Source organism: Dendrobates tinctorius, unplaced genomic scaffold (assembly GCF_039654945.1).
Source record: "Dendrobates tinctorius isolate UK_male_01 unplaced genomic scaffold, ASM3965494v1 ptg000126l, whole genome shotgun sequence".
NCBI lineage: Eukaryota > Metazoa > Chordata > Amphibia > Anura > Dendrobatidae > Dendrobates > Dendrobates tinctorius.
The window spans coordinates 17,251,865-17,274,971 of NW_027361794.1; the positions used below are offsets into that span (position 1 = coordinate 17,251,865).

Below are 23,107 nucleotides of genomic sequence, written 5' to 3' on the forward strand. Positions count from 1 at the left end.
TGGACACAATATTCCAGATGAGGTCTGACCAAAGAAGAGTAGAGGGAAATAATGACTTCACGTGATCTAGACTGTATGCTTCTGTTAATACATCCTAGAATTGCATTTGCCTTTTTTGCTGCTGCATCACACTGTTGACTCATATTCAGTCTGTGATCTATTAGTATACCCAAGTCTTTTTCACATGTGCTGTCACTTAGCCCTATTCCTCCCATTCTATATATGCTTTTTTCATTTTTATTGCCCAGATGTAGTACTTTGCATTTCTCCCTGTTAAAAACCATTCTGTTAGTTGCTGCCCACTTCTCCAGTTTATTTAAATCTTTTTGAATCCTCTCTCTCTCTGCTCTAGTATTAGCTATCCCTCCTAGCTTTGTGTCATCAGCAAATTTAATCAGTTTACCCTCAATTCCTTCATCTAAATCGTTGATAAAGATGTTGAACAATACAGGGCCCAGGACAGAGCCCTGTGGTACCCCACTTGAGACATTCTTCCAACTGGATGTGCAGCCATTTACGACCACTCTTTGGGTCCGATCACTAAGCCAGTTATGAATCCACCTAACAGTTGCCTTGTCCATTCCATACTTAGTCATTTTTTCAATAAGGATTGTATGAGAGACTTTGTCAAATGCTTTGCTGAAGTCAAGATATACTATATCTACAGCATTTCCTTGATCCACCCAATCAGTGATACCGTCATAGAAGGAAATTAAGTTAGTCTGACATGACTTATTAGTTACAAACCCATGCTGACTCTGTTTAATCACTTCATTCTTATCCAGGTATTGACATACATGTTGTTTAATAATTTGTTCAAAGATCTTTCCTGGTATAGAAGTCAGACTCACCGGCCTATAGTTGCCTGGGTCCACCTTCTTCCCCTTTTTGAAGATAGGAACAACATTTGCTCTTCTCCAGTCTTCTGGCACTTCTCCTGTTCTCCAAGAATTTTCAAAGATTATGGAGAGGGGTTCAAAAATTTCTTCTGCTATCTCCTTCAGTACTCTGGGGTGTAATTCATCTGGACCTGGAGACTTGAATTCATTTAGGTTAGCTAAGTGTTTCCTCACTATCTTTCTGTTTATAGATATCCTGGATTCTTCTATTCCCTTAATAGAACAGTGAATAACAGTTGATGTTACATTTCCTTTCTGAGAGAAAACAGATGCAAAATAGGAATTTAAAAGTTCAGCCTTCTCAACATCCTGTCTTACCATTTCATCATTTTCATCCTGTAAGAATCCTATAGCATCTTTGACTTTTCTTTTACTTTTGACATATCCCCAAAATCCTTTATTATTGCTTTTGACATCTCTTGCAAGCCTCAATTCATTTTCAGCTTTAGCTAATCTGATTTGTGCCCTGCAGGTTCTGCAGACAGCATTATATTCTTCTTTAGATATGCCTCCCTCCCCACCTGTGTGTGGTCTCCAGCCTCTGTATATATAGCTCCATGTCTTGTTTAGTAGGCATAGACGCAATATGATGTACAAATCAATTATGGTATTCCACATATCAGAATCCCATGTGGCTTGGGAGGGGGGTAAATTCCCCTGTGAAGCAAACATTGCTCAGTATGTGGGCTTCGGTGAGAACACAAGAAGATTTGTGGAGCTGTTTTCTTGTGAGACTGACACTAAGAAAGGAGAAATTGCAAGACTTTCATAATGTAAGACAGCTCAAGCCTGTGAGTTTAGTGCTTTTTCCAAGCTGAGGCTGTAATGGCACCGGAGTGGGAAGATGTGCCCTTTGATAAGAAATGCGGGAATGTGAATTGCGACACCAATTAATCAGCACAGGCATGGAAGGAGAGTATGAGTGTTTATATTTTAAAGAGACCAAACATGAGAAATGATAAGATACACTTTTCGGTTAAAACAACATTCTGAAGATGAAAAAGGCTTCTCCCCGTGTGACTACTCTGAAGTTTATTAAAAGTTAAATTTCCAAATAAAACTTTTCCCGCATTAGGAACATGAAAAAAGCTTCTCCCCCGTGTGACTGCTCTGATGGCTAAAAAAAGATGATTTCCTCGCAAAACATTTTTCACATTCCGAACATGAAAAAGGTTTCTTCCATGTGTGAGTTCTCTGATGTGTGATAAGAGTTGATTTACAGTTAAAACATTTCCCACATTCTGAACATGAAAAAGGCTTCTCCCTTGTGTGAGCTCTCTGATGTTTGATAAGATTTGATTTATATGTAAAATATTTTCCACATTCTGAACATGAAAAAGGCTTCTCCCCTGTGTGAGCTCTCTGATGTTTGATAAGACTTGATTTATCTGTAAAACATTTCCCACATTCTGAACAGGAAAAAGGCATCTCCCCTGAGTGAGTTCTCTGATGTGTAATAAGACTTGATTTATCTGTAAAACATTTCCCACATTCTGAACAGGAAAAAGGCTTCTCCCCTGTGTGAGTTCTCTGATGTGTGATAAGATTTGATTTACAGCTAAAACATTTCCCACATTCTGAACATGAAAAAGGCTTCTCCCCTGTGTGAGCTCTCTGATGTTTGATAAGACTTGATTTATATGTAAAATATTTTCCACATTCTGAACATGAAAAAGGCTTCTCCCCTGTGTGAGCTCTCTGATGTTTGATAAGACTTGATTTATCTGTAAAACATTTCCCACATTGTGAACAGGAAAAAGGCATCTCCCCTGTGTGAGTTCTCTGATGTGTGATAAGACTTGATTTACGGTTAAAACATTTTCCACATTCTGAACATGAAAAAGGCTTCTCCCCTGTGTGAGTTCTCTGATGTATGATAAGACTTGATTTATCTGTAAAATATTTCCCACATTCTGAACATGAAAAAGGCTTCTCCCCTGTGTGAGCTCTCTGATGCTTGATAAGACTTGATTTATCTGTAAAACATTTCCCACATTCTGAACAGGAAAAAGGCTTCTCCCCTGTGTGAGTTCTCTGATGTGTAATAAGATTTGATTTATGGTTAAAACATTTCCCACATTCTGAACATGAAAAAGGCTTCTCCCCTGTGTGAGTTCTCTGATGTGTGACAAGATGTGATTTCTTGTTAAAACATTTCCCACACTTGGAACAAGAAAATCTATTCTCCTCTGTGTGAATTTTTTGATATTTAAGAAAAGACTTCTTGAGGGGAAAACTATTTACATATTCAGAATGTGAAAATGGTTTCTTTGCTTTGTCAGTTTGTTTTTTAACGCTTATTTTGTGACTTTGATTTTCCTTAGTAGTTGGTAATGAATCAGAAGACAGGACCTGTTTCAAAGGATCAGATGACAGATATTTGCTGTGAAGGGAAGATGGTATATCTGGAGTAATGGCATTCACTTCAATTGTATCCTGTGGGATCTCAAGATCATCTGATTTAAAAATTGAAGATGTCAGCTGTCCCCCTGATCTCCTGGTGCAGTCATCTGCCAAGAATAAAACCAATTATTATTTTTGAATAAAATCCTTGAAATTTATATTTATTAACATTTCTACTTAATCTCTTTAAATATGCAAGTTATGATAAATAAGTTTAATTAATCACCCAGACAATGACATTTCAGTCTGATAGAAAACCTCATAGCATGAATCAGTAGAGCGCGGTGTTCGACTGTTGGTTCATTCTGCCTCCCAAATGTAGGTGAAAATAACAAAAATTTGTACTCAACTCACAAAAAACAAGCCCCACTCAGTTCCATCATCTGCCAGAGGAAAAACAGAGGTTTCCACGTTATTAGTGGCTCAAATGCCCTTGAAAAGCAACATGACTTCCATAAACCAATTCAGCAATATCCGCTCTCCCAAAGTCACATCTTTCTCTCACTTCTGAGTTTTGTAGTGTGCCCAAACCATATTCATCATCCATGTATTTGGCATTACTATAGCGAGAACCCACTTCATTTACGGTGTGTATCTCCCGGAGCACAATCTGGGCACTATGTGATGGGTCATGGGTGGACCTACCGCCCGTGCAGCCCCTGGAAGGCCATGATAGGGGTGATGGAAAGGCATTGATGGGATCATGGGAGTGATGGGGAGAAGACAATGATGGGAGTGATGGGGAGAAGGCAATGATGGGAGTGATGGGGTGATGGAGCAGGCAATGATGGGGGTGATGGAGCAGGCAATGATGGAAGTGATGGGGAGAAGGCAATGATAGGAGTGATAGGGTGATGGAGCAGGCAATGATGGGAGTGATGGGGAGAAGGAAGTGATGGGGTGATGGAGAAGGCAATGATGGGGTGATGGAGAAGGCAATGATGGGAGTGATGGGTAGAAGGCAATGATGGGAGTGATGGGGAGAAGGCAGTGATGGGGTGAAGAAGGCAATGATGGGAATGATGGGGAGAAGGCAATGATGGGGTGGTGGGGGAAAAAGAAATGATGATGGGGTGGTGGGGAGAATGCACTGATGGTGGTGGTGGAAAGGGCAATAATGGGGGTGGTGGAGGAGGAAATGATGGAGGTGGGGGAATGGGCAATGATGGGAGTGGTGAGGGAGAAGAAAATGACAGAGGTGGTGAAGAGGGCAATGATGGGGTGGGGGAGAGGACAATAATGGGATGCGAGGGGAGGACAATGAGGGGTGTGGGGGATTGGGATGTTATGAAGGGGGACTTATAATGGCCTTAGGAACAGGGGGAGGTGGAGGAAGACGTTGTTATTATTATTATTATCATTTATTATTATAGCCACAATTATTCCATGGCGCTTTACATGTGAGGAGGGGTATACATAATACATACAAGTACAGTAATCTTAAACAATACAAATCACGACTGGTACAGGAGGAGAGAGGACCCTGCCCGTGAAGACTCACAGTCTACAAAGGGATGGGTGAGAATACAGTAGGCGAGGGTAGAGCTGGTCATGCAGCGGTTTGGCTGCAGGTTGTAGGCTTGTCGGAAGAGGTAGGTCTTCAGGTTGTTTTTGAAGGTTTCCATGGTAGGCGAGAGTCTGATATGTTGTGGTAGAGAGTTCCAGAGTAGAGGGGATGCGCGGGAGAAATCTTGTATGTGATTATGGGAAGAGGAAATAAGAGGGGAGTACAGAAGGAGATCTTGTGAGGATCGGAGGTTTCGTGCAGGTAAGTACCGGGAGACGAGGTCACAGATGCATGAAGGGCTCAGGTTGTGGATGTCTTTGTATGTCATGGTTAGGGTTTTGAACTGGAGTCTTTGGGTAATGGGGAGCCAGTGCAGGGATTGACAGAGGGGAGAGGCCGGGGAATAGCAGGGGACAGGTGGATTAGTCGGGCAGCAGAGTTAAGAATAGATTGGAGGGGTGCGAGAGTGTTAGAGGGGAGGCCACAGAGCAGGATGTTGTAGTAGTCAAGGCGGAAGATGATGAGGGCATGGACTAGGGTTTTTGCAGATTCTTGGTTGAGGAATGTACGGATCCGTGAAATATTTTTGAGTTGAAGTCGGCAGGAAGTGGAAAGATCTTGGATATGTGGTTTGAAAGAGAGATCAGTGTCAAGGATAACCCCGAGGTAGCGAGCTTGTGGGACTGGAGAGAGTGGGCAGCCGTTTAGTTTAATGGATAGGTCAGTTGGGGGGGTCACGTGAGATGGGCGAAAGATGATTAATTCTGTTTTGTCCATATTAAGTTTTAGAAATCTAGCGGAGAAGGATGAAATAGCAGACAGACATTGAGGGATTCTGTTTAGTAGGGAGGTGATATCTAGTCCAGAGATGTAGATCTGTGTCATCAGCATAGAGGTGATACTGAAAGCCATGAGATTCTATGAGCTGTCCGAGGCCGAAGGTGTAAATGGAGACGAGCAGGGGCCCTAGGACTGAACCTTGCGGGACTCCGACGGATAGGGGGCGCGGTGAGGAGGTGGTGTGTGAGTGGGAGACGCTGAATGTCCGGTCTGCTAGGTATGACGCAATCCAAGATAGGGCCAAGTCTGTGATACCAAGAGATGAGAGGGTCTGTAGTAATAGGGAATGGTCCACTGTGTCAAAGGCAGAGGACAGGTCCAGGAGGAGGAGGACAGAGTAGTGTCGCTTGGCCTTGGCGGCTAGTAGGTCATTGGAGACCTTAGTTAGGGCAGTTTCAGTGGAGTGGTGTGGCCGGAAGCCGGATTGCAAGTGGTCAAGGAGGGAACAAGAAGAGAGGTGGGAGGACAGTTCAAGATGGACGTGTTGTTCCAGTAGTTTTGAGGCGTAAGGGAGAAGAGATATAGGGCGATAGCTAGATACAGAGGATGGGTCAAGAGAGGGCTTTTTGAGGACAGGTGTGATTGAGGCATGTTTAAAGCTTGAGGGGAAAACACCAGTTATCGCTTATTATGTCTAACACAGTCCCTTAGTATATAGTGTACTCACTATGGCTAACACAGTCCCTTAGTATATAGTGGACTCACTAATTCTGTATAGCACCATCCTTAGTTACATAGTTTCCCCTTTTATTATGTATAACACGTCTCTTATTACGTACCATCCTCTCTAGTTATATATGGTGCCGTCCCTTATTATATAGCTTTCTCTGCTGTTATGTATAGTGCTGTCTCTTACATAGTGTATTCTTGTTAACTTTGTTATTTACAGTGCCCTCTTTTATTACATAGTCCCCTCTCTTTTTAGATATAAAATGACTGCTGATGGAGTAGCCGGTGACCAAACTACCAGTCCATCAGCTCCTCCATTAGAAAGGAAGCTTTCCCATGCTCCATCATCCATCATTGTATTATACAGCTAACAAGACAGAACGTTGTGTAATAAAAAACAGGGCTCTATATAATTCAATATGTAAGGGACGGTACTGTACATAAGAGAGGGCACTGTGTAAGAGACAGCAATATACATAATAAAGGAGACTATAATATATTTACATGTATGTGTGTGTGGCTATATAATATCAATATATATACACATGTAGCTTTGACGCCATAAAAGGAGAGGGGCCAAGATACATTTCTAGCACAGGGGCACCAAGCTGTCAGTGTCCGCCCCTGTGATGGGTAGTAAGATGGCAAATGTGCAATTTTCTCTCTCCAACATCCACTCAGTGCTAATTTCCAGAGAGTGGCTGTGAAGTCAAAAGTCGTAGTTATTCACCGGGTAACTGTATTTTTCGGAGTCCATGACAGCACCACCTGAGAGAGGGGATCCGCCCTCCAGGAACAGGAAATCCTACAGATACATAAGGGCGGCACCTCTCCCACGCATCAGTTGGTTTACAGAGCACAAGAGGACCGCAATGGTTAATAGCATAATTTATATACAATATTCTACACGACTATCAATTACCTGTGTACATATAAGAGGAAGAAGTGCACACCCAGATTAAACTAAAGGGAGGGAATATACGGGTGCTGTCATGGACTCCGAAAAATAACGTTAACCGGTGAGTAACTACGACTTTATTCGGTCGTCCATGACAGCACCACCTGAGAGAATTACAGAGAGTAATAACTACTTTAGGGAGGGACTACAGCCTGCAGAACCCTGACACCAAAGGAGAGGTCTGAGGAAGCACCCAGGTCTAGTCTATAATGGTTATAAAAGGTGCTCGGAGAGGACCAAGTAGCTGCCTTACATATTTGGTCGATTGAGACCACCGATCTCTCGGCCCACGAAGTTGCCATGGCCCTGGTGGAATGCGCCCTCAGCCTGCCAGGGGCCGGTTTGCCTTTTGAGGTGTATGCTAAAGAAATGGCCTCCCTAATCCATCTCGCTAGCAAACTTTTTGAAACTATAAGGCCCTTCCTAGTGCCCTGATAGGAAATAAATAAGGCATTATCTTTTTTCCAGGGGTCGGTAACTGTCAGGTACTCTAGGAGACATCTCCTAACGTCTAGCGTGTGTAATTTCCTTTCCTTATCGTTTGTGGGATTAGGGTGGAAGGATGGAAGAACTATCTCCTAAGTTCTATGGAAACTGGAGGCTACTTTAGGCAGGTATGCTGGATCAGGTGTAAGAATTACCTTATCATCCCTGAATTGTATGTAAGGAGGGAGTCTAGATAGTGCTTGGATGTCACTCACTCTATGGGCAGATGTCAACGCCACCAGGAGAGCCACTTTAAGGGATAGATTTTTCATGGAGGCTGATGATATAGGTTCAAACGGGGCCTCTGTCATGGCTGTAAGAACTAGGTTTAGATCCCATGGCATAAATTTATTTTTCACTAATGGTCTGGACCTGCCTGTTGCTTTAATGAACCTATTGATCCAATGGTTATTGGCGATGTTGCAGTTGAACAGTGCCCCAAGAGCCAACACCTGTACCTTGAGGGTGCTGGTGGAGAGTCCCATATCCAGATCTTTTTGCAAGAACTCTAAGATCTGTGCTATGGGAGTGGACTGTCCAGCTACTATGCCTGAGCTCTGAAGGAATCTCTTCCAGATCCTGACATAGATTTTTGTTGTAACCGGCTTTCTGCTTTTAAGCAGGGTGTTAATTAGGGCCGGGGAAAAACCTCTCTCTCTTAGCAGTGCCCGTTCCAAATCCTCGCCGTCAGATGTAGGCCAGCTACTTGAGGATGGTAAACTGGGCCCTGGGACAGGAGGTCTGGGATGTTTGGTAGGACCCAAGGGTCGGATACCGACATGTTCCTCAGACATGACAACCATGCCCTCCTGGGCCAAAACGGGGCGATCACTATAATCCTCGCTTTGTCCTTCCTGACTTTCCTCATCACAAGGGGTAGTAGAGCCAGGGGAGGGAAGGCATATGCTAGCCTGAAGTCCCATTTGATTAAAAGAGCATCTACTGCCAGAGGGTTCTCCCTGGGATTCAGGGAGCAGAACCGCGGCACCTTCCTGTTCTCTCTGGTGGCGAAGAGGTCCACTTCTGGCTGTCCCCATTTTTGTACTATCTGGTTGAAGATGGACGCTTTTAAGGACCATTCTCCTTGCTTTAGGAGGTTGCGGCTGAGGAAGTCTGCCATGGTGTTTTCCTTTCCTTTTATGTGCAGAACTGTTAAAGACAGGAGATGTTGCTCTGCCCACTGGAACAGCCGTTCTGCTACCTCCATCAGGGGCTTGGACCGAGTGCCGCCTTGGTGGTTGATGTAAGCCACGGTGACCTGATTGTCGGAGAATATACGAACATGGTGCCCCTGTAGATACACAAGAAGGTTTTTAACTGCCTGCTCTACGGCTGTTAGCTCTTTCAGGTTGGAGGACATTCCCAACTGATGACTATCCCACAGGTCCTGAATTAAGGTATCCCCCATGTGGGCCCCCCAACCCTTAGGGCTTGCGTCCGTGGTGACTACCCGGGTTATGTTATATTCCCAGGGTACCCCTCTGGCTAGATTGTTCTCGTCTAGCCACCATTCAAGTGATCTCAAAGTGTGTTGGGACAGAGTCAACCGACCTTCTAGATACCCGCCCAGGATTTTTTGGTGGCGTAAAACCTCGCTCTGAGGCACCCTTGTATGGAACTGGGCCCACCGGACTGCGGGAATGCAGGATGAGAGAGAGCCCAGGAGGGACATTGCCTTCCTGAGAGACATGGAAGGGCTATTGGAGGCGTTCAAGACCTGCTGACGTAGGCGGACCAATTTGTTGGGAGGAAGACGACATTCCTGATTCTGCGAATCTAGGATTAAGCCCAAGAACTGCTGGACCTTCATGGGCTGTAGACGGGACTTTTTAATATTTAATAGCCACCCCAACCTTTCCAAAGCCAATTTTGCTTTCTGCAATTGATCCAGACAATGGACTGCTGTTTTTCCTACAATAAAGAAGTCATCCAGGTAGGGGATTACTAGGATGTCTGCCTCCCATAGATGGGCCCTAACCTCCGCTATAACTTTAGTGAATACCCGGGGGGCAACTGCTATACCAAAGGGAAGGGCGACATATTGGAAATGCTGCAACAACCCCTCCAAATCAACTGCCACTCTAAGGAAACGCTGGTGAGTCGCATAGATGGGTATATGGCAATAAGCGTCCTTTAAATCCAATACCACCATAAAGCAATTTTCAAACAGCAACTTTATTGTGGAGCTGATCGTTTCCATTTTGAAAGGTCGAATGACTAGGTATTTGTTAAGCGCCTTCAGATTAATTATGGTCCTGTAGGAATTATCCGGTTTACGGACCAAAAATAGGGGGGAGTAGAAGCCTTCACCCTTCTTTGCCTCTAGTACCTTTATCAGTACCCCCTTCTGGCATAGTTCAATAACTTTGGTTTCTAGGGCAGTCCGTTCCGCCAAGGAAGACCTAAGCGGAGTGGCTCTAAAGCTGCTCTGGGGGACACAGGCAAATTCGAGCTTTAGGCCTGCGGCCACCAACCCCAGGATCCAGTTACTGTTCGAGATCCGCGACCAGGCTGGGTAGAAGGCCGATAGTCTACCTCCCACCGGGGCCTCTAGTCATTGGGGAGGTTTCTTGGACTCACGGGATGCTTCTTGGCGTCCCCCTCCAAACATAAAACCGGTACCTTTTCTTTTCTTATCTTCCCATCTGCCCCGGTCCCTGGATGACCTCCTCCGAAAAAATCTCTTCCTAGCAAAGGGACGCCTATAGGAAGTGGTGGGTAGGGAAGGGAATTTCTTTTTATCATCGCCAGCCTTCTCCAGGAGTTAATCTAGGACGGGTCCGAATAAATATTCTCCCTCACATGGGATGGAGCAAAGCCGGGATCTGGCCTGGATATCCCCGGGCCAGCATTTCAACCATATAGCCCGTCGGGCTGCATTCGAAAGCCCTGCGGCCTTGGCCGCCAATCTCGCAGAGTCTGCTGAAGCGTCGGCTAAAAAGGCTGCCGCATCCTGGATGGTAGGTATGGTTTTTAAGATAGACTCCCTCGAGGATCTGTCCACTTGCTGTGTTTCTAATTGGTCCAACCAGACCATCATAGATCTGGCCGTGCAGGTAGCTGCGACCGCCGGTCTCAGGGCGCCAGCTGACATTTCCCATGTGCCTTTCAAGTAGGAGTCCGCCTTTTTATCCAGCGGATCTTTCAAAGAGACAATGTCCTCAAAGGGAATAGTGGATTTTTTGGACGCCTTAGCCGCTACTGCATCCAGTTTTGGGGCTTTGTCCCATTTATTCACCACAGGGTCCTCAAAGGGATATTGCCGTTTAAAGGCTGGTGGTAGGGAGCCTTTCCTTTCCGGTTTCCTCCATTCTTTATTAATCAAATTTTGGACCTTGTCGTTTAACGGGAACGACTTACGTTTCCTGGGGTCTAAACCCCCGAACATTAGGTCCTGTGCTGACCGTTCAGGTCTGGCGTCTGTTACCCCCATGGTAGCCCTAACTGCCTTGACTAGCTTGTCCCCTTGGTCAAGACCTAGGCAGAAACGGCTGGCGTCTTCCTCTGAAGAGGATGCGGACGCGGAGGGTTCAGAGGAGTCTTCGTTCCCTCTAGGGTCTGCTGAAGAGCCTGACTCTGAGAAGCTCGCCCTCTTTCTCTTCCTAGACGACTCCCCCTGGGGTACGGATTTTAGGGCTTTAACCTCCGCTCTGATTATCTCCCTTAGACTTGTAGCGAAGACAGGGGTCTCTTCTGCCACCTACAGGAGGGGGGACAGAGCAAGGAAGTATGCTTGTAGCTCTTTGGGACTACGCCCTCTTTTTTTTTTTTTTTACCGTCTGCATGACTGGTACAGCCTCTTAGGGTAGGCATCCGGCAAGGGGCATTTACAAAGGGCGCATTCCCTGGTTTTTGCCTTGTCGGTACATTTCTTCCCCTATAGGAGGAAAAACAAAGGGGAACACTGCATCACGAAGATCTCTTACCCTGAGCAGAAGGCGTAGGTACTGGATCACGGGGGGGGGCGAGCTGGATCCTTCGGCATGGAGGAACTTCTATGGCCGGATTGTCCAGTTCATTTCTTCTTTTGCTGGGAGCTGGTTTGGGACCTCTTTGAGGTACGTTCCTGCTCTTTGTCCAGCTGTGGCACGGGAGGTTCTGGCTCGTCCATCCTGCCTCTGAGCTTGAAGCCGCTTGGCAGTGCATCTGTGCCCTTTTTCTCCCCCCGGAAATCCGGGTCCGCAGGTGATGTGGCCAGGGGCTGATTTTCGCCCCCCCCCCCCATTTTCCCTGACGTCCACCCCCCCCCCGCATGCCGCGCCCCCCCTCACCACCCTGACGGTGCCTGCGCCGGCGATGCACGGGGAGAAAGCCGGACGGCACCCGACTTCCGGTCCGGTGCCACCAGCCACGCCCCCCACTGCGCCACTTCCGGTCCAGACGCACAGGCCATTGTCACCGGCCCCGCCGTGCCACTTCCGGTCCAGGCGCGCGAGGACGCGCAGACCACCGGCCCTGCCTCTCACCCACGCCACCCCCGGACCGGCGCGTGCGAGGATGCACAGGCCACCAGCGCCCCGGCGGCGCCGACACATAGCGCTCCCCGAGCGCCACCGAAGCGCAGCCGCACGACCCCGACAGCGATCCAGGCGAGGGGAGCCGCACCAGCCGGGACAAGGACCGGAATCCTGGGGGGGGGAAGCCTACTTACCCGCCGGCACCGGCCCAGGAGACGGGCATCCACCGGACCCCGCTCCCACCTGCCCCGCACGCTGCCGTGAAACCCTGCGCAGGTCACCGTGGCGCTTCCAGGGGACTCTGCACTGCCCGAGGTAGGAGACCCCCCAGCTACCTGAGTCAGACAGCCGGCCTGGGGATTCCTTCGTCCATGATGGCATGATCTGTAGGGAATCCTGTCTTCCAGGAACAGGAAACCAACTGATGCGTGGGAGAGGTGCCGCCCTTATGTATCTGTAGGATTTCCTGTTCCTGGAGGGCGGATCCCCTTTCTCAGGTGGTGCTGTCATGGACGACCGAATAAATAGTCACTACTCCTATAGACTAATTCCATGAGGGCTATAATTTCCATAATTGAGCCACTTTATTGGGTTTTCTACTGCTCTGGTTTTCTATTTTGTCATATTAGGACTTCTGTAAATGGTGTGTCACAATTTTTCTGGGATCTGGTCCTGCAACATCTGTGTCTGCCACCAGGCGCCGCCTTATTCATCCTGCAGGCGGCGCTGGTGATGCAGGAGACATAGCAACCAGAAACTGGATGGCACAGGCTCTGTCCTTCCAATAAGATTAGGTTGCCTGGCACCTGTAGTACCATAAAATCTAGCAGTGTGGTGTCCAACTGAAGCACCGTATTTTTTGGATTATAAGACGCTGCAGATTATAAGATGCACCCCAAATTTTGAGAAAAATAGGGAAAAAACTATATCAGCGGCCGGCGCAGGCCTTAATCTGTTAAAAAGAGAATTAAAATAAAAAATTTATTCTCACCTTCCGACGGCCTCCTGTCTTCTTTTCACACGCCTGGCCTCGCGTTCCCAGTAATGCTTTGTGGCTTAGACCGCTGATGACGTCACTCTCGCGAGAGCGAGAAAGAAGACCGACGTCACTCTCGCGAGAGCGAGAAAGAAGACTGATGTCATCAGCGGTCTAAGCCGCAAAGCATTACTGGGAGCGCGAGGCCAGGCGTGTGGAAAGAAGACAGGAGGCCGTCGGAAGGTGAGAATAGCTTTTTTTAAATTTTTAATATTTTTGTACATGCTAGAGGGCCGCGGCAGTGATCAGCCTGATCGGCAGTGATAACCTGTAAGCAGTGTGTAATAGTATATATAATCTCAGCACCCTCCCTGGAAGCTGTGCTGGCTACCTGATGGGGCCACAATGAGAGGAAAAATAGGTTTCTGGGGGCCCCACGGTTGTCATCTACACGGTTTAATAATATATCATTCTCGTCACCATGCTCCCTGGAAGCTGTGCCGGAGCAGAGGAAGCCATAGTATGCTTCACGGAGGAGGGGAGTCCATAATGTGCTGCATGGAGGAGCAGTGGGCCCATAATACTGTATGAAGGAGCAGGTGCCCCATAATACTGTATGGAGGAGCATTATATAGGGCCCATATTACTGTATGGTGGACAATGTGGTTGCCCATATTACTGTATGGCGGACAATGTGGTTGCCCATATTACTGTATGGCGGACTATGTGGTTGCCTATAATACTGTATGGCGGACTATGAGGTGCCCATAATACTGTATGGCGGACTATGAGGTGCACATAATACTGTATGGCGTACTATGTGGGTGCTCATAATACTGTATGGAAGACTATGTGGTTTCCCATAATACTGTATGGCGGACTATGTGGTGCCCATAATACTGTATGGCGGACAATGTGGGTGCTCATAATACTGTATGGAGGACTATGTGGTTGCCCATAATACTGTATGGCGGACTATGAGGTACGCATAATACTGTATGGCGAACTATGTGGGTGCTCATAATGCTGTATGCCGGACTATGAGGTACGCATAATACTGTATGGCGAACTATGTGGGTGCTCATAATACTGTACGGCGGACTATGTGGGTGCTCAAAATACTATATGGCGGACTATGTGGTTTCCCATAATACTGTATGGTGGACTATGTGGGTGCTCTTAATACTGTATGGAGGACTATGTGGTTGCCCATAATATTGTATGGTGGACTATGTGGTTGCCCATAATATTGTATGGCGGACTATGTGGACCCAATCGGCAGAATGTGGAGCTTTTATCCCCATTAGACTGGAGTGATATGTCTGATTTAATCACTGATCCATTCATTCCCTCCGTGGCTGCACTTGTTTTTTTATAGAAGCCCCAAAGAGAGTGAATGGAGCTTCGGTCAGATATCCCACCTACCGATCCATTTTAAAATGGGCATAAGTGTCCTATCAGGGATAAAACTTCCTCATTCTTCCAATTGGTGCAGTTTCTAATGGTCGGACCTAAGTGATCACCTATCCTGTGGAGCCCATGGATCGGTGATATCTTGTTTTACCCAAAGAACCCCATTAATGTAAGCTACTGTAATTATACATCCAGTTATGGGGGCGCACAGTAGATGTGCACGAGCCGCCTGTGTTTTACAGCCGATGCTCCACTATAATGGGGATAACGACTGACAGATATTTGCATATAATCGTAGGGTGGGCCCCTAGAGTCCATTCCCCTGGTGGGCCCCAGACACCCCAGTCCGACCCTGACTGGTATGCATGGTCCTCTCATACCCCAATCCTGGTATGTATGCTCACCATCACCCCCCCTTTCCTGGTATGCATGGTCCTCTCATTCCCCCAATCCTGGTATGCATGGTCCCCTCACCCCCCAATCCTGGTATGCATGGTCCCCTCACCCCCCAATCCTGGTATGCATGGTCCCCTCACCTCTCTATCCTGGTATGCATGGTCCCCTCACCCCCCTTTCCTGGTATGCATGGTCCCCTCACCCCCTTTCCTGGTATGCATGGTCCCCTCACCCCACAATCCTGGTATGCATGGTCCCCTCACCCCCCTTTCCGTGTAGCCGCGACCAAACGGGGTCGTGGCCCTGTAACATAGTAACATAGTTTTGAAGGCTGAAGGAAGACCTTATGTCCATCTAGTTCAGCCTATTTTTAGTGCAGCTGTTCTGCATTGTTGATCCTGGGAAAGGCAAAAAACCCACAGAGTTGAAGCCAATTTTCTCCATAGGGAAAAAAATTCCTTCCCCTAAGCTGGGTCAACCATCTACCTATAATATTCTGTTATTCGTAACCTTCTATACTGTTACTCACAAGAAAAGCATCCATTCCTTTCTTAAATTCATTCAGTGAGTTGGCCATCACCACTTCCTCAGGAAGAGAATTCCAGAGCGCCACTGCTCTTACTGAGAACCCTCTTCTATGCTGGTACAGAAATTGTCTTTCCTCCAAACGAAAAGAATGCCCCCTTGTTCTTGTCACCGTCCTTGGTACAAACAGTTCATTGGAGATCTCTGTATTGCCCTCTGATATACTTGTACATATACACTCACTGGCCACTTTATTAGGTACACCTGTCCAACTGTGTGTTAAGACTTAATTTCTAATCAGCCAATCACATGGCGGCAACTCAGTGCATTTAGGCATGTAGACATGGTCAAGACAATCTCCTGCAGTTCAAACCGAGCATCAGTATGGGGAAGAAAGGTGATTTGAGTGCCTTTGAACGTGGCATGATTGTTGGTGCCAGAAGGGCTGGTCTGAGTATTTCAGAAACTGCTGATCTACTGGGATTTTCACGCACAACCATCTCTAGGGTTTACAGAGAATGGTCCGAAAAAGAAAAAAAATCCAGTGAGCGGCAGTTCTGTGGCCGGAAATGCCATGTTGATGCCAGAGGTCAGAGGAGAATGGGCAGACTGGTTCGAGCTGATAGAAAGGCAACAGTGACTCAAATTGCCACCCGTTACAACCAAGGTAGGCAGAAGAGCATCTCTGAACGCACAGTGCGTCGAACTTTGAGGCAGATGGGCTACAGCAGCAGAAGACCACACTGGGTACCACTCCTCTCAGCTAAGAACAGGAAACTGAGGCTACAATTTGCACAAGCTCATCGAAATTGGACAGTAGAAGATTGGAAAAACGTTGCCTGGTCTGATGAGTCTCGATTTCTGCTGCGACATTCGGATGGTAGGGTCAGAATTTGGCGTAAACAACATGAAAGCATGGATCCATCCTGCCTTGTATCAACGGTTCAGGCTGGTGGTGGTGGTGTCATGGTGTGGGGAATCTTTTCTGGGCACTCTTTGGGCCCCTTGGTACCAATTGAGCATCGTTGCAACGCCACAGCCTATCTGAGTATTGTTGCTGACCATGTCCATCCCTTTATGACCACAATGTACCCAACATCTGATGGCTACTTTCAGCAGGATAATGCGCCATGTCATAAAGCTCGAATCATCTCAGATTGGTTTCTTGAACATGACAATGAGTTTACTGTACTCAAATGGCCTCCTCAGTCACCAGATCTCAATCCAATAGAGCATCTTTGGGATGTGGTGGAACGGGAGATTCGCATCAGGGATGTGCAGCCGACAAATCTGCGCCAACTGTGTGATGCCATCATGTCAATATGGTCCAAAATCTCTGAGGAATGCTTCCAGCACCTTGTTGAATCTCTGCCACGAAGAATTGAGGCAGTTCTGAAGGCAAAAGGGGGTCCAACCCCTTACTAGCATGGTGTACCTAATAAAGTGGCCAGTGAGTGTATATTAGGTCTCCCCTAAGTCTTCTCTTTTCTAGAGTAAATAGACCTAATTTTGATAACCTTTCTGGGTATTGTAGTGAACCAACTCCATTTATCATTTTAGTAGCCCGCCTTTGAACCCTTTCAAGTTCAGTAATGTCTTTCTTGAGCACCGGCGGCCAAAATTGCACACAATACTCCAAGTGTGGTCTGATGAGTGATTTGTACAGAGGGAGAATTATGTTTTCATCTCGTGTCTCCAGACCTCTTCTAATGCATCCCATGACCCTATTTGCTTTGGTGGCAGCTGCCTGACACTGGGCACTCCAATTTAGCTTCTTATTGACTAAGATGCCTAAGTCTTTTTCATGTCTGATTTCCCCAGCAGTTTCCCATTTAGTAAGTAATTGTAGCATCTGTTTCTCCTTCCCATGCGCATATCCTTACACTTATCTGTGTTAAACCTCATTTGCCATTTTTCAGCCCAATTCTCCAAATTACTCAAATCTGTCTGTAGTTGCAAACTGTCCTCCTTTGTGTTAACTACCTTACATAGTTTTGTATCATCTGCAAATACTGATATATTACTGTGTAAGCCATCCACTAGATCATTAATAAATATATTAAAAAGTAGGGGGCCCAATACAGAACCCTGTGGTACCCCACTAGTAACCCTGGCCCAATCTGAGTATGCCCCATTAATAACCACTCTTTGTTTTCTATCACTAAGCCAGCTACCTACCCATCTACACACATTTTCCCCTAGCCCAAGCTTTCTCATCTTACTTACCAATCTTTTATGTGGGACAGTGTCAAATGCTTTAGAGAAGTCGAGATAAATGACATCCAATGATTCTCCTTGGTCCATTTGAGAGCTTACATCCCACCAGACTAGGGGCCCCCACGGTGGTCACCTACGCAGTGTAATAGTATATTTCACCACCCTCCCTGGAAGCTGTGCTGGCTACCTGATGGGGCCCAAATGAAAGGAAAAATAGGTTTCTGGGGCCCCAGAAACCTATTTTTCCTCTCATTGGGGCCCCAACAGGGAGGGTGCAGAGACAGCAGAGCAGCTCACCACGCCTGCTAGCCATCATTTTCTACACAGGGCAGGCCGCAGGGCAGGAGTCAGACAGGGAGCCCGGCGGAGAGCGCACACACCACCACACAGTAAATTCACTTGTAATTAGCCTGATGAAGGGGCCTTTTGAGCCCTGAAAGCTTGCTTGCAAATATAATTTCTCTGGTTAGCCAATAAAGGTATCACACCTTGAATACTTTTCTCAATTTTTTGGGAGGACATAAGTATTTACATCTTATTAATTGCCCAAGCGGTAAGGTACTAGCCGCGGTAGGGGAGCATGAGGATCAGGATGCTGAACCAGGTCTTCTTTGAATGCTGTTTCATTCTGTATCGGTGACTGCATCTCCTAAAGTATAAGATAAAGATAAGCACTGTTCCCTCCCCATTAGGATCTTGTTGTCGGGGCAATGGATCTCCTGAGCAGCCATGGTAGATTCTGGGGTGGGAGGTAACTTTATGGACCTAATCTTTGTCAAAGAACATGGCATACATATTCAACAGAGAGCCACCCTAGTAACCATGGAAACAGTAGATGGTTCCCCTCTAGTTTCAGGACTGGTGGATCAGTTGACAATACCTCTGGAGATTTTCATAGAACCCAATCATCAGGAAGTGCTTTCCTTTATGTTACTTTCTTTACCACATTTTCCTTCAATTCTAGTAATTCCCTGGCTGCAGTTGCAGAATTCAATCATCAACTGGGAGACAAAGGAGATCACTTTTCCACCAAAGGACGCAACAAGTCAGGCAAGATCTCGGGATATGGAATTTACCACTGAGGCATCTATGCAGGACAGTGGTAGTCGGGAACCGGTCGAGCTGCATGACCGAGGAGGACACTGGACGCACTGGGCAGGCCGCAGGGCTGCAGGAGTCAGACAGGGAGCCCGGCAGAGAGCACACAACACCACCACCACCACACAGCTGGGCCGGCACTGCAGGACAGCGGTAGTCAGGAGCCGGCAGAGCTGCATAACTGAGGACACTGGATGCACTGAGCAGGCCACAGGGCTGCAGGAGTAAGACAGGGAGCCCGGCAGAGAGCACACAACACCACCACCACACAGCCGGGCCGGCACTGTCCAGCACTGCAGGACAGCGGTAGTCGGGAGCCGGCAGAGCTGCATGACCGAGGAGGACACTGGACGCACTGAGCATGCCGCAGGGCGGCAGGAGCAAGACAGGGAGCCCTGCAGAGAGCACACACCACCACCACACAGCCGGGCCGGCACTGTCTTGTCTGGCACTGCAGGACAGCGGTATTCGGGAGCCGGCAGAGCTGCATGACCGAGGAGGACACTGGACGCACTGAGCAGGCCGTAGGGCTGCAGGAGTCAGACAGGGAGCCCGGCAGAGAGCACACAACACCACCACCACACAGCCGGGCCGGCACTGTCCAGCACTGCAGGACAGCGGTAGTTGGGAGCCGGCAGAGGTGCATGACAGACGACACTGGACGCACTGAGCAGGCCGCAGGGCTGCAGGAGTAAGACAGGGAGCCCGGCAGAGAGCACACAACACCACCACCACACAGCTGAGCCGTCACTGTCTTGTCCGGTATTGCAGGACAGCGGTAGTCGGGAGCCGGCAGAGCTGCATGACCGAGGACACTGGACGAACTGAGCAGGCCGTAGGGCTGCAGGAGTCAGACAGGGAGCCCGGCAGAGAGCAAACAATACCACCACCACACAGCCGTGCCGGCACTGTCCAGCACTGCAGGACAGTGGTAGTCGGGAGCCGTCAGAGCTGTATGACCGAGGAGGACACTGGACAACGTGGCACTGGCCAGGCCGCAGGAGTCAGGGAGCCCGGTCCCGGCAGAGTCCACCACCACCACCACACAGCCGGCAGAGAGTCCACCACCACACACAGCCATGATCAGCTGAGGACATTGGCCTAGTCTGTGTGACTGTCGTGTCTCCCCTAGTGTCCCCTGCTGGACACCTTCCCCTGCTATTTTATACACTAGTGACTAGTCTGTGACTCACCGGACCGGAGGGCTCAGGGCTGCGGACGGTACACTGTACAGGAGCGGGAGCAGCAGCAGGATGAGCGGCGACGTCCTCTGTTGTGTGCTGGCGCTGCTATTAGCCAGGCAGCAGCCAGCTACAGAAGAGCAAAGAAACGCGGGGCGGTGACTCACCGCCCGTGCGAACCACTCAGCGCAAGGTCACGCGGCGGCCAGGAGAGTGATTCACTCATCACACCACACTCAGGAGCCGCCGGAGACAGCAAGCCAGGGAGCTGCCGCCCGAGTGGTGCGGCGCGCGCTCTTGAAGGGCCCGCCGGCCCTTAAACATTTAAAGGGGCAGTAAATGTAAAGGGCCCCCCGCGACCCACCGGGCATTTACCCGGTAGCCCGCCAGGCCAGACCGAGCCTGATACCAGCAAAGAGGGGTGAGGGGACCATGCATACCAAGAAAGGGGGGTGAGGGGACCATGCATACCAGGATTGGGGTGTGAAAGGACCATGCATACCAGGACTGGGGGGTGAGAGGACCATGCATACCAGGATTGGAGGGTGAGGGGACCGTGCATATCAGGATAGGGGGGTGAGGAGACCATGCATACCAGGAAAAGGGGGTGAGGATACCATGCATACCAGGACTGGGGGGTGAGATGACCATGCATACCAGGATTGGAGGGTGAGGGGACCGTGCATATCAGGAAAGGGGGGTGAGGGGACCATGCATACCAAGAAAAGGGGGGTGAGGAGACCATGCATACCAGGAAAAGGGGGTGAGGATACCATGAATACCATGATAGGGGGGTGAGGAGACCATGCATACCAGGAAAAGGGGGTGAGGATACCATGCATACCAGGATTGGGGGGTGAGGGGACCATACATACCAGGAAAGGGGGGTGACGGTGAGCATACATACCAGATTTGGGGTGTGAGAGGACCATGCATACCAAGAAAGGGGGGTGAGGGGACCATGCATACCAGGAAAGAGGGGTGAGAGGACCATGCATACCAGGATTGGGGGGTGAGGGGACCATGCATACCAGGAAAGAGAGGTGAGAGGACCATGCATACCAGGATTGGGGGGTGAGGGGACCATGCATACAAAGGGGGGTGAGGGGACCATGCATACCAGGATTGGGGGGAGAGGGGACCATGCATACCAGCAAAGAGGGGTGAGGGGACCATTCATACCAAGAAAGGTGGGTGAGGGAACCATGCACACCAGGATAAGGGGGTGAGGGGACCATGCATACCAGGATTGGGGGGTGAGAGGACCATGCATACCAGGACTGGGGGGTGAGGGGACCATGCATACCAGGACTTGGGGGTGAGGGGACCGTTAATATCAGGAAAGTGGGGTGAGGGGACCATGCATACCATGATAGGGGGGTGAGGAGACCATGCATACCAGGAAAAGGGGGTGAGGATACCATGCATACCAGGATTGGGGGGTGAGGGGACCATATATACCAGGAAAGTGGGGTGACGGTGAGCATACATACCAGGATTGGGGTGTGAGAGGACCATGCATACCAAGAAAGGGGGGTGAGGGGACCATGCATACCAGGATTGGGGGGGTGAGGGGACCATGCATACCCCGAAAGGGGAGGAAGAGGACCATGCATACCAGGATTGGGGGGTGAGGGGACCATGCATACCAGGACTGGGGGGTGAGAGGACCATGCATACCAGGAAAGGGGGGTGACGGGACCATGCATACCAGGATTGGGGGGAGTGGGGACCATGCATACCAGCAAAGAGGGGTGAGGGGACCATGCATACCAAGAAAGGTGGGTGAGGGGACCATGCATACCAGGATAGGGGGGTGAGGGGACCATGCATACCAGGATAGGGGGGTGAGGGGACCATGCATACCAGGATTGGGGGGTGAGAGGACCATGCATACCAGGACTGGGGGGTGAGGGGACCATGCATACCAGGATTGGGGAGTGAGGGGACCATGCATACCAGGAAAAGGGGGTGAGGATACCATGCATACCAGGATTGGGGGGTGAGGGGACCATACATACCAAGAAAGGGGGTGACGGTGAGCATACATACCAGGATTGGGGTGTGAGAGGACCATGCATACCCCGAAAGGGGGGTAAGAGGACCATGCATACCAGGATTGGGGGGGTGAGAGGACCATGCATACAGGGATTGGGGGTGAGGGGACCATGCATACCCGAAAGGGGAGTAAGAGGATCATGCATACCAGGAAAAAGAGGTGAGAGGACCAAGCATACCAGGATTGGGGGTGAGAGGACCATGCATTCCAGGATTTGGGGGTGAGAGGACCATGCATTCCAGGATTGGGGGGTCAGGGGACCATGCATACCCCGAAAGGGGAGTAAGAGGACCATGCATACCAGGAAAGAGAGGTGAGAGGACCATGCATACCAGGATTGGGGGAGTCAGGGGACCATGCATACCAGGATATGGGGTTGAGGGGTAGCATGCAAATCAGGATTGGGGGTGAGAGAACCATACATATCAGGATTGGGGGGTGCATTATAGCATTATTATTAAATCTTCAAAAATAAACTCCATACGTATTCTAGAATACCATACCCAGGCCTGGTGTCATGCTGAAGTGAGGACGCAGAACCTTACGCATACTGACTTCACAAAGTTAGCACACATGGGCAGGAAAATACCCATATGACTTAAAAGTCAGCATCGCTACAGTCTGCTTCAAATATATGGACACTGAAGCAACGCTGCAGGTTAAAACTCATGTGTATTCACCTGCCCAGGTGTGATAGTGATGATACAAGGCCATGGTATTGAAGTAAATATAACATTATTTTCAGCATCAGGTCATCAGTTTATTCCACACACTTATAGAGTATGTTGTTAATTACTAGGTATATCTAAAATCCCCTTGCCTTGTCTCTACAATAGTTAAATGATGATGGTTAAAAAAAAAAAAAAAAAAGGCAAGGTAACAATAGATATGCCTAGCACTCAACACCATGTTCTATGCCAAGGTTTCCAAAATCTAGTCGCCAAGGTCACCCAACAGATCAGGTTTTAAGGATTTCCTTTTTTTTGGCTCAGGTGAAGCAGTTATCACCGGAGTAATGGAATT

The 23,107-nt window shown here is 48.5% G+C and overlaps 1 protein-coding gene across 1 annotated transcript in view; it reads right to left on the minus strand.

Annotated features, from left to right (window-relative positions):
- Window positions 1-1,805: 1,805 nt before the first annotated feature.
- Window positions 1,806-23,107, minus strand: part of LOC141047054 (uncharacterized) — a 34,088-nt gene continuing 12,786 nt past the window's right edge. Inside the window, exon 7 of the mRNA XM_073541983.1 lies at window positions 1,806-3,409. Coding sequence (XP_073398084.1) covers window positions 1,971-3,409 — 1,439 coding nt within the window. The 3' untranslated portion in view covers window positions 1,806-1,970. The remainder of the gene's footprint in view (window positions 3,410-23,107) is intronic.